At 35.4% G+C, this 13,657-nt stretch overlaps 1 protein-coding gene across 1 annotated transcript; it reads left to right on the top strand.

Annotated features, from left to right (window-relative positions):
• Window positions 1-1,596: 1,596 nt before the first annotated feature.
• Window positions 1,597-8,144, top strand: synprb (synaptoporin b). Its single transcript, NM_001004532.2, is given in 5 exon segments — window positions 1,597-1,707; window positions 3,165-3,283; window positions 5,331-5,529; window positions 5,656-5,847; window positions 7,353-8,144. Coding segments are annotated over 5 exon segments (852 nt in total). The 5' UTR covers window positions 1,597-1,683; the 3' UTR covers window positions 7,671-8,144.
• Window positions 8,145-13,657: the final 5,513 nt, after the last annotated feature.

The following is a 13,657-nucleotide window of genomic DNA, read 5'->3' as shown; positions in this document are numbered from 1 at the left end:
CGTAGAAGAAGAGCAACCACTGAACAAGAATAACACGGGCGCCCTCTTCAGTGCGGCAGAGCTACTGCCTGCCTTACCTCATGTCTTTTCAGTGTGGCTTTATGTCAGATTTTAACACTAAATTAGTGATAAGTATTCGTAAAATGCATTACATCATATGCAGCGTGAGGACATATAATAAAAATGTCTACAATGTATAAAAAAAAGATTTTAATAAAGCATTACATTGGTAGCATACACTGATTGAGCAAAAGGCATGCCCTCTACCCAGGGGATTGCGCAATCTGACCTAAGGCACAGCTCGGTTCTGCTTCACCTTGCTTCCTACGCTGTTATTAAACAGGGAATACGCAAATTACAGTGATTTTAATTATAAAACGAATTTAAATCAATTCAGTCATACAGAAATTGCACTTAAAACACAGATCAGTGGACAAATATTTATTTCATCATTATATATACATTAGTATCTCGTGATGGCAGGTAAGGATGATGACAGGTGAGGCATTGCCTCCTGGTATACATATGAAATGCTTAATGACTGGCTGTTGAATTCTTTAAATGTAATCCACACTAGAATGCAGACAAAAGTAGGGTGCAAAGACCTTCGAAATGATCTAATATACAATATGCAAGTGATATAGAACTCTAATGAGATAAAAACCTGCCCAGAATTAATTAAAACTTTGTGTGGAGAAGTATTTTCTGATTGTGTACTTTAGAATAATCATCAACCAACCAGAATCAAACCTTTGTCGGCCCTATTGTAATTTTTAAAGGGATAGTTCACCCAAAAAATAAAATGACCTCATCATTTACTCTCCTTTATGTCTGTTTAAACCTTTCTTTCTTTCTTTCTTTCTTTCTTTCTTTCTTTCTTTCTTTCTTTCTTTCTAAAAGTTTCTTGTATTTTATTTAACACACAAGACTTCATTTTGAAGTATGCTAGTGGGACCCAGCAACTTAATTAAGAGAGAAAATAAATGACTATTACAGTCAATGGGTCAACAACTAGCATTTATGTCCCAAATACCTTCTTTTGTGTTCAACAGAATGTAGAAACTCGAGTAGGTTTTGAACAAGTGAGGGTGAATAAATGAAATCTACTCTGAATTTTGAAGCAATATCATTTGAATGTGACGATTAAACACATTTACAAACAGACTAGTTTTTCACTCTGCACTTTTGTAAAAAATAAAAAGAAATCAAGAAAACAGAAGGACATAATTGTGTCAGATTTGCTTCCCTGTGTGTAAAACACTGACGTAATAGCTGTGAGGTGCCAAGTATATCTATCAAGGAATGCTGATTTAGTTTGTTGCTTAATTGTGTATTTTTTATTGACTATATGAGTCTATATAGAGAAAATGTGCAGAAACATACTGCACACACACTCATAATAAGGTTTTTGCATTGTATTATTATGATTGCACCCCATTGTGTGTGTGTGTGTGTGTGTGTATGTGTGTGTGTATGTGTGTGTGTGTGTGTGTGTGTGTGTGTGTGTGTGTGTGTGCGCGCACATGCATGTGTGTCTTCTCACTGACACACACAGTGCCAGTTTCCCCTGTTGAAGCATCTCCATGGTGTTCATTCACTCAGTATCTCTGGGTTTGGCTGGCAGAGGAGCTCAACACTCCTTCACAGACACACACACAGGCTGATGCTCCATCCGTTTCATCAATGTGCATGGTCATATTTGCTCCGGTAAGAGCTCTCTTTTTACAAAACCTCTGAGTTCTGTTTGAATTTTCTAAATCAGCAACTGTATTTACCATGATGCACGATTATACCACTTATCTTAAATGTAATTTAGCTAACCTAAAATATTTCATTTGTTTAGCTAACCTAAACTGTCACATATTTTCAGTCTTAATATTAAAAAAAAAAAATATATATATATATATATATATATATATATATATATATATATATATATATATATATATATATATATATATATATATTTTTTTTTTTTTTTTTGTATACATGGGTTTGAATTTGTCAGGAACAAGGTAAAGTGTCGAACGAAAGTAAAGTTTTGCTAATAAGTGCCTATCATCTATAATATGCCTATCAGAATTAACGTTTAATTATTAGCAGCTCTTTGGGGTCGCAGCATTGGCTCACTGTTTGTAGTCTCTCTTGCTTGAATAATTCATCTGTTCTTGTTGAAATGTGCAAAAGATCGATGCCATCCAGCTCTTTGACAGACTTTAATGTGAAATCTGAGCTGAGAGAAATGCAGAATGATTGCCTATGTGTATTTGTATTGTGTGTGCATGCAGATATGTAAATTTGAATTAATTTGAGCCTGCGTATGTGTGTGCTTATGAGTGTGTGTGAGCGTGTGTGTTTCTGGGTCTGCTGGCAACCCCTGGGTAACCTTTGCATAATTCACTGGATCTCATCAGAGACTCATCAAAGAAGCTACCTTTTTTCTTTATTCTGTGTATGACATTATTAAGTTATAAAGATGCCCTTTAAGTGTGATATTTATTATGCACATCTTAGGGCTTGCTTAGCTGTTTTGCCTATTAGGAGAAAGGCTTAATTTTTAAGAAAATTCTCCATGCACTTTCTCTTTGAAACACACACAGACCCACACACTCATTACCTACAGTCCATATCTCAGTCTGTATTTAATTAGTATACAGAGTGAAGGCATTAAATCTTAATTGACAGGACCTGCTTCCTTTCACCTGCTGCATCATAGTATCAGAAATAGCAGAAGAGAGAGGAGAAAATAGCAGGAGACTTGGAACGCTGCTGAAAATAAAGAATTGGCACTTGTCCAGTAAACCTCCTGCCCTTTCGTTCATTATGCCAAACCAAAATCTGAACTGGTGGAAAAATATTCAAATCGTGTCAGACAAACGTGTGACTGGCGGGGGTTAGTGCACTCTAAAGCATCTCCGTCTAATTTTGCAGCATTAATTGTGCGGCGGTTGGACGAGAGGTCATTTAAATTGACCTTAAATCAGAAAACTGGAGGATAATTAAAGAGGGATGCTTAAACGTTCAGTGAGGTTAATTTCTCTTGACTTTTTTTCTGATGAAGTAAAGCTTCTGATGTCAAGTCAAGAGAGCACTGGCTTTTTTTTGTTGTTGTTCATCAGGGCTTTTACGTTAATCATTTGCTTCTCTTTTTTATTCCTCTACAGCTTTTTGCTGTTTTAGCATTTGCAACATGTGGCGGATATTCTGGCCAGATAATGGTTAAAGTAGAATGTTTGGACAAAACCCAAAACAACATCAGCATTAGTTTCAACTACCCCTTCAGGCAAGTGCTCACAATTATTGTACTGCATTTTACGCTATACTCTAATGTGGAATGTTATCAGATGTCTAGTCAGTTGGTTTGTTTTTGGATTGATTTTGTTTCAGATAAGTTGAATGTTTTCACTCAATTGAATGGGCGTTATTAGTGGTAATCAGCTGATAGATATGGGCCAGTAAGGGCCTTCTGCACCTTCTGGTAGGCTCAGAAGGCTGTTATCATCCATTCACATTGTTAATCAGCAATACTAATAGAGAACACTCCAGATCCAGATCTGTTTTTACATTACTGTGACGGTTGGGTTTAGGGCAGTGTGCAAATTATACATTGATAATCAGAGGGGTTTGACGATCAGGGTTTGTGTAATACATGCTTCAGTCATTTATGTATTTATTTTTAATTACATCTATTTGATTAATTATGTTTTATTAATCAAATAGATGTAATTATAAAATTTAGGTTTTCAGTGTATTGAGGGACATTTAGCACCCATTCAATTGAGTGATAACATTCGAAGCGGGTGTTTGATTTAATTTTTGGTTTCAAGGAGTCATAAATCATTTTTAAAATGTCAGACTAATTAGATAATGAAAGTACACTGTAAAAAAAAAGTACACTGTTTATGGTGAATTTAGTATTATTTTTGTAAATCCAAAATATAAAGATATACTGTATTTCTTTGCTCTTATTAATGTAATTCAGATTACCTCCTTTATGTAATGTGTTAATGGACTTTTGGATTAGATTTAGATTACTTTTTGCATAATTTGGTTAAAAATTCAGCGACGAGGATCACATATTAATTTGCTTGACATTTACAAATATTTGTGATTTTAAATTTATTGTAAATACACTTACTATATGATACACATTAAAATTAGTTTAGAAAGGTAAGCTTGAAAGAAAAAAAATAATAAAGGAGTAACAAATTCTGAATAATTCACTGTCATTGTTTTTTATGTAATCCATAAAAAAAGTTTTCTAAAATTTGATAAAAAATTGTAATCTTGATTGTAATGTTTTTTAAAAACAAAATAGCCTGATTATTGTACAAGCACTACACTACCTGACAAAAGTCTTGTCGTCGATCCTAATTGTAGGAGCAACAAATAATACTTTGACTTCTAGTTGATCATTTGTAAAAGTGGCAGATGGTTAATTTTTTCTGATACATCATCTATTTAACTGCATCTCAATCATCACGAATACTGTAGAAGACCTATTGGAACCCTCATAGACCCAATATTCTCACAGAAATCAGTCAAGTTTGGTGAAGGAAAAATCATGGTTTGGGGTTACAATCAGTATGGAGGTGTGCGAGAGACATTTGAAGACCTAAAGACATTTGTGGTGCTCATTACATTACAAATCACAGGAGTGAGCACATTCTTCAGCAGGATAGCGCTCTTTCTCATATTTCAGCCTCCACATCAAGGTCAAGGTGCTCCAGGATTGGCCAGCCCAGTCAACAGAGATGAACATTATTGAGCATGTCTAGGGTAAGATAGAGGAGGCTTTGAAGATGAATCCAAAGAATCTTGATGAACTCTGTGCAAGAACGCTTTCTTTGTCATTCTAGATGACTTTATTATTAAGTTGTTTGAGTCATTGCAGAGATGTATAGATGCAGTCGTCCAAGCTCATGGGAGTCATACACAATATTAATTATTTTTCCACTGAAAGTTAACATTAAATTTTATACTGTACACTGTTTCTGTTAAGTGACAAGACTTAAGTAAAGTAAGTTAAGTCAGACCTTACTGTCCTAATTAAATCATTTAAATTATTTTGGTAAAATAAGCATAATCTAGAGGCCTTTGCCTTTCATTAGCCACTTTGGATACCAAATGATCAACTAGAAGTCAAGATATTATTTGTTGTTCCTAAAACTTAGATAGGCGACAAAACTTTTGTCAGGTAGTGGATATTTAATTAATATGATTGTACTGTGTCCATTTTAGCAACAACCTGTTGTGATTAAACATATAATCTAAATCCATTATTTGAGCTATAAAATAAAAGTGTAAATTCCTATGTTTTCCCTTTACAGATTGCAACAGGTTCACTTCACTGCTCCTCTGTGTGAAAAAACCAGGAAAGAGACTCTTTTTCTGGAAGGCGATTATGCTTCGTCCGCGCAGTTCTTTGTCTCTGTGTCAGTCCTGGCTTTTCTCTATTCCCTTTTGGCCACTATTGTTTACTTCTTCTACCAGAACAAATACAGAGAGAAGAACAGAGGTCCAGTAGTTGTGAGTGCATTTCAGAATATCTGTGAGAAATGCCTGCCATTGGAAGAAAAGGAGAGTGCTGAAAAACTCAATACAGTTTAATTGAATCATCTTTCTGCTTTCTCTTCTTCTTTTCTCTCCTCACAGGATTTCTTGGTGACTTTAGCATTCTCTAGCATGTGGCTAGTGAGCTCAATTGCCTGGGCTAAAACTCTGTCTGGGGTGAAAACGGCCACTGATGTGCACCAAATCATTCTGTTAATGTCTGCATGCAGAGCCCAGGAGAACACATGTGAGGTCCTGCAGGAACCCATCTGGACCAATCTCAACATGTCTGCTGTGAGAGCATCCTTTTTTTTTGTATTTTCTATCGTAATGGATAGGGAAAAGAGAAAAATGTAAGGGAGTCATTATTGCATATTACCATTAAAGGGATAGTTCATACAAAAAAAAAAGAAAGTTCTGTCATTATTTTTCCAACCCACACCTCTTCAAAAATCGATTTCAATTTATTTATTTTGTTAAACATAAAAGAAGATATTTTGAAAAATGCAAGAGACCGCTGAGACCGATTGACAGCTTTTATTTTCCTTCTAAGAAAGTCAATGTGTCCTTAATTCAATATATCTTCTTTTATGTTGTGCAGAAAAAAAAATCATACTTGAAACCACTTGCGCAAAGTAATTTGAGATCATTTTTATTTTGATGTAAACTAACCCTTCAAGAAGTTTAAGGTAAGTGAGAAGTGAATAACTTTATTTAGCAAAGATTGATCAAATTGAACAAAACTGACAGTGAAACATTTTTGATGTCACAAAAAATTGGCTATTTCAAACAAATTATGTTTAATTGCACTTACTATTTATCAGAAACTCCAAAAAAACAGAGCTCAGAGCCAGTTCCAAGTGGGTGGCACTTGACCTCCTAGTTGGCAATACAAACCTGGGGTGTTTATTTATTTAATGTCTTGAACATGACACAAGCTCAATATTGTGCTTTATGAATGTCTACACCTACCCCAACCCTAAACCTAACCTTACAGTAACCTGATAAGTTTTATTAACGTCTATACCTACCCCAACCCTAAACCCAACCTCACTGTAACCTGTTGTGTATTCAGCCTGATCTCACGAGAAAACGTAAGTATTTTACGTTTTGCCAGTTTAGTGGCTAATTCGTACGAATTCGTACGAGTTCAGTCGTACGAAATGGTACGATTTTAAAAAGGAGGTGTGGCACCTGACCCCACCCCTAACCCCAACCGTCATTGGGGGATAAGCAAATCGTACTAAATTGTACGAATTAGATCGTACGAATTCATACGAATTAGCCACTAAATGAAAAAGTTACGAATTGCCATGAGATTGTGTTGAGTGTATTATTAACGTCTCCACCTACCCCAACCCTAAACCCAACCTTACAGTAACCTGATGTGTTTTTTAATGTCTGCTCCACCTACATCACCTAAATCCAGCCTATACTTGAGGTTTAATCCCTCCCACTTGGAGGTCTTCGGGCAACAGTGATACCCAAGTAGGTATTGCTGCAGCCAGGATACCTCCAAGCGGGAGGGATTACACCGCAAGTAGGTTGGGTGACCTTCATATGGGAGGGACTTTAAAAAAAAGTAGCAAGCTTTCACAAAAAATAAGCGACAGCTGTACACACTGTTTATAATATTCTGGTGAAAATGATGTGGTAATTCATGACAGTATACGCTTGGTGTTAATTTTACTCCAATTTAACTATTTTATTGCATTTTTTCAAGATAATATACAAACTTTTAAATGCATAAGATAGAAGTCCTATTTTAGAATTTCCAATTCTTTCTTGTCTGCTTTCAGGCCTTTGGTTTTTTGAACTTCTTACTTTGGGCTGGTAATATCTGGTTTGCCTATAAAGAGACGGGTCTGCATAAGTCTTTCCAGCGGTATCCCTCCAGAACGCCCTCTGAGAAGCGCGGTAGCTTCAGGCAGTTCAGTCAGACCAGCTTTGATCAGTCCGGAGCCGGTTTTGGTCAGAGGCTCTACAACCAGGGAAGTTTTGACTTGTCCAGCGGAGGCTTCAGTCTCCCACAAACCAGTCTGGGACAGCCGATGCTGTACCGACAGATGGGGAGTCCCACATCCAGAGGCCCTCTCATATTTGTTAATGAGATGTGAGACAGAAATACTCAGTAGTAACACAGGTAATTTGTCATTGTGCATTTATATTTCTATCATGTCATATACTGTATTGTGACAAAGATATGTCTTTACCGTAGCTATAATTAAGTCCTGCTGAATTATAAACTGATATATTGTAGTATATAACCTCTTTTTATCTTTAAATCTTTTTATCTTTGCATATAAAGAAATGATTTACCATTTCAGATGTGATATTTTGTGATATTTCTCCAGTATTTGAATGGCGTTTAGCATAGCATACCTATATTAAAACAGTCTATATTTTGTGTTTAAATATATCAAAACATATTTCAATTTTTAAATATAGACTTTAATTTAAAATGGTGTTTTTGCATTTTCCAAGGAACTTATTTGATAAATGTGGTATACTATATGTACTATTATATATGTTACTATTATATCTTTGTTTCTGACACTGAATAAAAAAAGTAACTGACGTTTAGCCAACAATTCTGACTTTGAAGCTTTGATTGGAAGTTTATATCACACGACTCTTACTTTTTCTAATAGCTGTGATTTTCCCAACTCAGGCTCATTCTGATTACATACTCCTATATACATTTCTGAAGAGAGCAAAATACATCCCGAGAGCTACAGTAAAAAAGCTACGTTTTTTTGCAGTTTTTGTTTTTCCAAATCCACTAGAGGCCGCTGTGTACACTTTTTAAATTCTCAAATATCTCTCATGTGTGTGCCGTTCACATCTGCTGTTCTCACATAAATCCACCACAGGCTGCTGCCAACTGACTGATTTACTGACTAACCAACTGACCAATCCTGCTAAACTCCCCCTTCCCTAAACCCAACCGCAGTGTTTTTAAAAAGCAATCCAGAAAAAGAAAAGCTCTTACCTGATTTTTACCACGTTTTAAGATTTTACAACATTCTTACCCTGTTATTTACTTGTTTATTGCATTTTTTAGCTTTTGTTTTACCTGCTTTCTGGAACCGTTCTTTACCAGACTCAAAACCTGTTGTCACAGTCAACTCCGCTCTGCGTCTCTAGTCCGTCGACTTACATGTTGAACTACCCTGCAGGCACAGGGCATCAACATAAATTTATGATGTTGCACATCAACGTCATAGGGACGTTGGATTTTGTTTGGAAATGAAAATCAGGTTGACATCAGAAACCAACGTCAGGCCGATGTCAATGTTCAATGTCCAACCTAAAATCAACCTAAAATCAACTAAATATCAATGTCTAATTATGTTACACCATGACGTTGTGTGGACGTTACCACTATGACATCTATCAGACGTTGGATTTTGGTCATGTTCTAACACAACCTAAAATCAACCAAATATAAACATAATTTGACATCGTTATTGGATGTTAAAATAACGTTGTCCTTAGATGCTGGCTAACTATAGAATTTTGGTCACCTGTCGTCATGACCTAAAACTGACCTAATATTAACATTTTATGATGTTGTGTGCCTGCTGGGTTGTAACAGCAGGAAAGGTGTCCATATGGAAGTAAGCGGTCAGCTGGTGAGCGAGAATAGGAACAGCGTCATACCGTCCCTAGCGTTCATTTGAAAGATGAAATGCAGCCATACGTCACTCAGGCTACATAATTTGTGATCTCTAGAAATGTATATAGGGTTAAGGTTTCAAAATGAGCCTATGTTTTCTACTTTTTTTTTTACAGTAGATTTTTTTTTTGTGAATTTCATGTGTACATTTCAGTTTTGATTTATAAACTCACAATTATGATCTCATATTGACAAAAACAATGAATTTCAAGACATAGAATCAGTTTTCTAATTGATTTTAATTAATTTTCTCATGTTGTGATGAAAAAAATCTGAATTATGAGATAGTTACAAATGACCTGATTGATTGATTGATTGATTGATTGATTGATTGATTGATTGATTGATTGATTGATTGATTGATTGATTGATTGATTGATTGATTGATTGATTGATTGATTGATTGATTGATTGATTGATTGATTGATTGATTGATTGATTGAGTCAGTCAGTCAGTCAGTCAGTCAGTCAGTCAGTCAGTCAGTCCAAGGTAGAATCTAGCTTTTATATGGCAATGTTAAACAAAATGGTGTTATCAAACTACCATGTCCAATTTCATACTATTTATCTTATTTTACAGTCTATTGTTTTAGTTGTCTGTATTTTTATGTTCTACTCTGAATAATGATTAATTACCAGTGGATGTCTGGGAAAACCAAAAGGTTTGAGACAGAGAATGACATGAAACCCTGTAGATCGAGGATGATGTCCAGTCAGAGACCTTTTTAATGAATCATTTGGTCAAACTACACACTGTTCAGTGAAAAATCTGTCTAAAATCTGATAAATCTGTCTGATAAAACTTAACACTGAGCTTATTGTAGATTCAAAACTGAACAAATGTTACTATGCAAACTGATTGCTCCATAATATTGAGTAATACAATTATCCTTCTTCCTCTAAATGGCTGTTTTATGTATTTCCACATAATGAATGCCACAATTACTTTTGCAATTAATTTCTCATAAAACAAATGAGCAATCTAGGTGGAAATAAGAAAAGAAGAATTCAAAGCCCAATCGAGGACTCAAAGTGAATTATCCTTTATTGTATCAGTGCTACTCGTGTGCTGCTGCTTTGTGGGGTCTTTTACAAAAGAGTCAACATTCACTGCTGAAGCTGCTTGTTTTCCCCATTAAGCCTTTTAATAAAGGGGTGTAAAGGAGCAATTAGGATCTTTCGGCTTGTCAGAGCCATGTGGTTAACATCTCTATATCTCAGAGTATATCTAGCACTGCAGCGAAGCAAACTGCTTGCAGCTGCCTAGGATCCAAATTGCAGCTTTTAGGTGATCATCAGATTTTAGCCAATGGCATGTTGCTTTTGCCAAATTAAAGGTTACCACTGAGAAACCCAACAGCTGTTCAATTACATGTCTTGGATTTAAAGAGTGCAATGAGCGTGATTTAAAGAGCTTGGTAGAAAACAGAGAGAAGCTACAATGGAGTGCTGGTAATACGTAAATAATTTAGATTAGCAGGTGTCAAAGAAGATTTATATTTTTCTTTCAAAGGACGACGCAGTAGTGCTGTCGCCTCACAGCAAGAAGGTCGCTGGTTCGAGCCTCGGCTCAGTTGGCGTTTCTGTGTGGAATTTGCATGTTCTCCCTGTGTTCACATGAGTTTCCTCCTGGTGCCTAGGTTTCCCCCACAGTCCAAAGACGTGCTGTACACGTCAATTGGGTAGGCGAAATTGTCCGTAGTGTATGAGTGCGTATGTGAATGAGTGTGTGTGGATGTTTCCCAGAGATGGGTTGCGGTTGGAAGGGCATCAATGGGTAAAAACGTGCTGGATAAGTTGGCAGTTCGTTCTGCTGTGGCGACCCCAGATTAATAAAGGGACTAAGCCAACAAGAAAATGAATGAATTTTGCTTTCAAACTGATGGGTTTTCCCCGTTACTGTGCATGTAAAATACAGGACATGGTCAAGGAATTGTTCATTCTGATATCATCAAATTCTGATTGACAAAGTTAATAGTACACTTAAAAATACTTTGTTCAAGCTACTTGTTTAAAATGTGCTGAAACAACCATTTTTGAGATTTTTGGGGGACAACTTCATTCTGTTATGTTCAATCTACTTAAACTTGTTAAGTTGACGTTTTGTCGATTGACGATTTGTGTCGGGACAAGATGAATTAACCTTGCATTTTTTTAATTAACAGTTTTTGTATTTTGTGATTCTCAAGTGTTTTCTGTTCATTTATGGTTGTGATTTGCATTATGAGACCTTAATCTCAGCTTTGTTGACTTTTGATGTTGAAAATTCATCTCTACAATTTAATAAAGTGACTTTTATTGATATTTTAGTCGTTTGAATAAAATATAACATATAGGAAAATTAATATTAAGTGATAGTCATTAAGTCTGTAAAATAACAGCAAATGTACTGGCAGTTTATTACAATGTTTTTGGACCATAACACAACTGTTAGATGTTAAATAAAACTCAATTTTTACTTTTCCAGGTAAAAAGTTGTTGGAAAAAGATCAAAGTCCAATACATTTCTAAAGCATAATAAATTAATTACTCACAAAACACAGAACACTGCAAATTTACAGATATTTGCACTGTACAAAATGTTAAGTCAGTACAACAACAACAAAAAAACAGTCCTTATTTCCTTTTTCTTTTTCTTGTTCACTCAACTTTTGAAAACATCAGCTGCAGCTGTCAGTAATACTAAAAAAATTATGTTGGATTAACCTAAGATTATTTATTAGTTTTCTAGGGAGGTGAACTTCTCTGTAACAAAACTTTTTAAGTTGTGCCATTGGAACATTTTGTGTCTGCAGAACTGATGTTGCCTGAAGTTGAGTGAAAAAAAAATAAATAAAAACCATAATCCTTTCTGTACATCCTTTTACTCTGTCATCTTCTTTTTCACCTTTTATTAATAGAACAGTAGAGTATAGACAGGAAAGCATAGGGAGAGGAGAGAGGGGAAGGATCAGCATAGGACCTTGAGGTGGGAATCAAACTTGGGTCACCATGAACACCATTGTGCCTTGTATCGATGCACTAACCACTACACCTTTGGCACAGACATGTAAGCAGCTTTGAAAATGTCAGAAGATGAGTGAACAAAAAACTCTTTTGGAAATTAGTACTAAGAAATAATACATTATCAGAACAAACAAATATATTTCAATTGAAAAAACAAAAACAAAAACAAGACAAGTCAAAACAAGACAAATGTTTTGAACAGAATTAGAAACAACGCAGGAGGTAAATCAGCAATAATGGTAAACAAAAAAAGGATCGAAACATGGCAGGACAAACGGAAAAATGCTTTGTAATGATTTATATGTGAAGCATGCCTTTCTGTTTTATCAATTAAAATATGTTTGTTTTTTCTAATAATGTATTATTTCTTAGTACCAATTTCCAAAAGAGCAACTTCAGACAACCAATAATGTAGTGGTTAGAGGATTTATTTTATTTTTTTATTTTTTTGGTAAAACTTAATGGTTTTATGATCAGTCCACTTAAATGTGTTAACTTAATCCATTTGTGTGGTGACAACATGATGAATTGTGTGAAACCCTGCATTTTTACAGTGCTCTGTCAGAAGTTGTGAGTAGTAAGCCATCTTACTATTGTACCTAGCACAATAGTAGAGTAACTAAATAGTGGATCTAGACCAAGGGTCTCAAACTCAATTGCTGGAGGGCCACGGCTCAGTAGATTTTAACTCCAATCACCGCCAAATCACACTTGCCTATAGTCTCAAGTAGTCTAGTAGAACACCTTGATTAGTTAGATGTGTTTGATTAAGGTTGGTTGGAGCAATACTGTGCAGAGCTGCGGCTTTCCAGGTATCGAGTTTGACACCTATAATCTAGACTTTCTGCAGAACACTAACTGCATGGTTTACAGAGAATCACCACTCATGTGTACTAACCAGGGAAACAGCAACAATTGCCTAGCAAATCACCATTTTTTTTAAAACTTCACACAGTTGAAATACGACAACATAATACAATGACAGTGCACAGAAATAAACCATGCTGCTATCTAATTGCTACTTTCTGGCATACTGTTGGGAGTATGTGTACTTATACTGAATCCTACTGAACTGCAGTGGAAGTGCAGCCATGACATGACTTTTAATTTTCTTTTATTCTTTTAATATACCTTCTTTTATATTTAATATGTTAATAACATCATAATATCCATTTGAAATCCCACATTTCTGTCAATGGTACCCTGGTGGTGTTTGTTGAATGGGCGATTTCTTGAATGAAAAGACTTCTAACTTGATGTAATGTACATTTTTTAATGCTGTTTTTCATGTCAATGTTATGAAGAATGAAAGAGCTACATGGTTATATAAATGACTGGTCCAGCAATACACTCCATCTCTTCTTTTGAGCCAATTGAAAAATAGTGTGGCACACGGTTCAATGAAGTACTTCTGTTTCA

This window comes from Danio rerio, chromosome 6 (genome assembly GCF_052040795.2).
Source record: "Danio rerio strain M-AB ecotype USA chromosome 6, GRCz13ab, whole genome shotgun sequence".
In the NCBI taxonomy this organism is placed as follows: domain Eukaryota; kingdom Metazoa; phylum Chordata; class Actinopteri; order Cypriniformes; family Danionidae; genus Danio; species Danio rerio.
The sequence above is the reverse complement of the archived record's forward strand: the minus strand, read 5'-3'. Positions and strand labels throughout refer to the sequence as shown.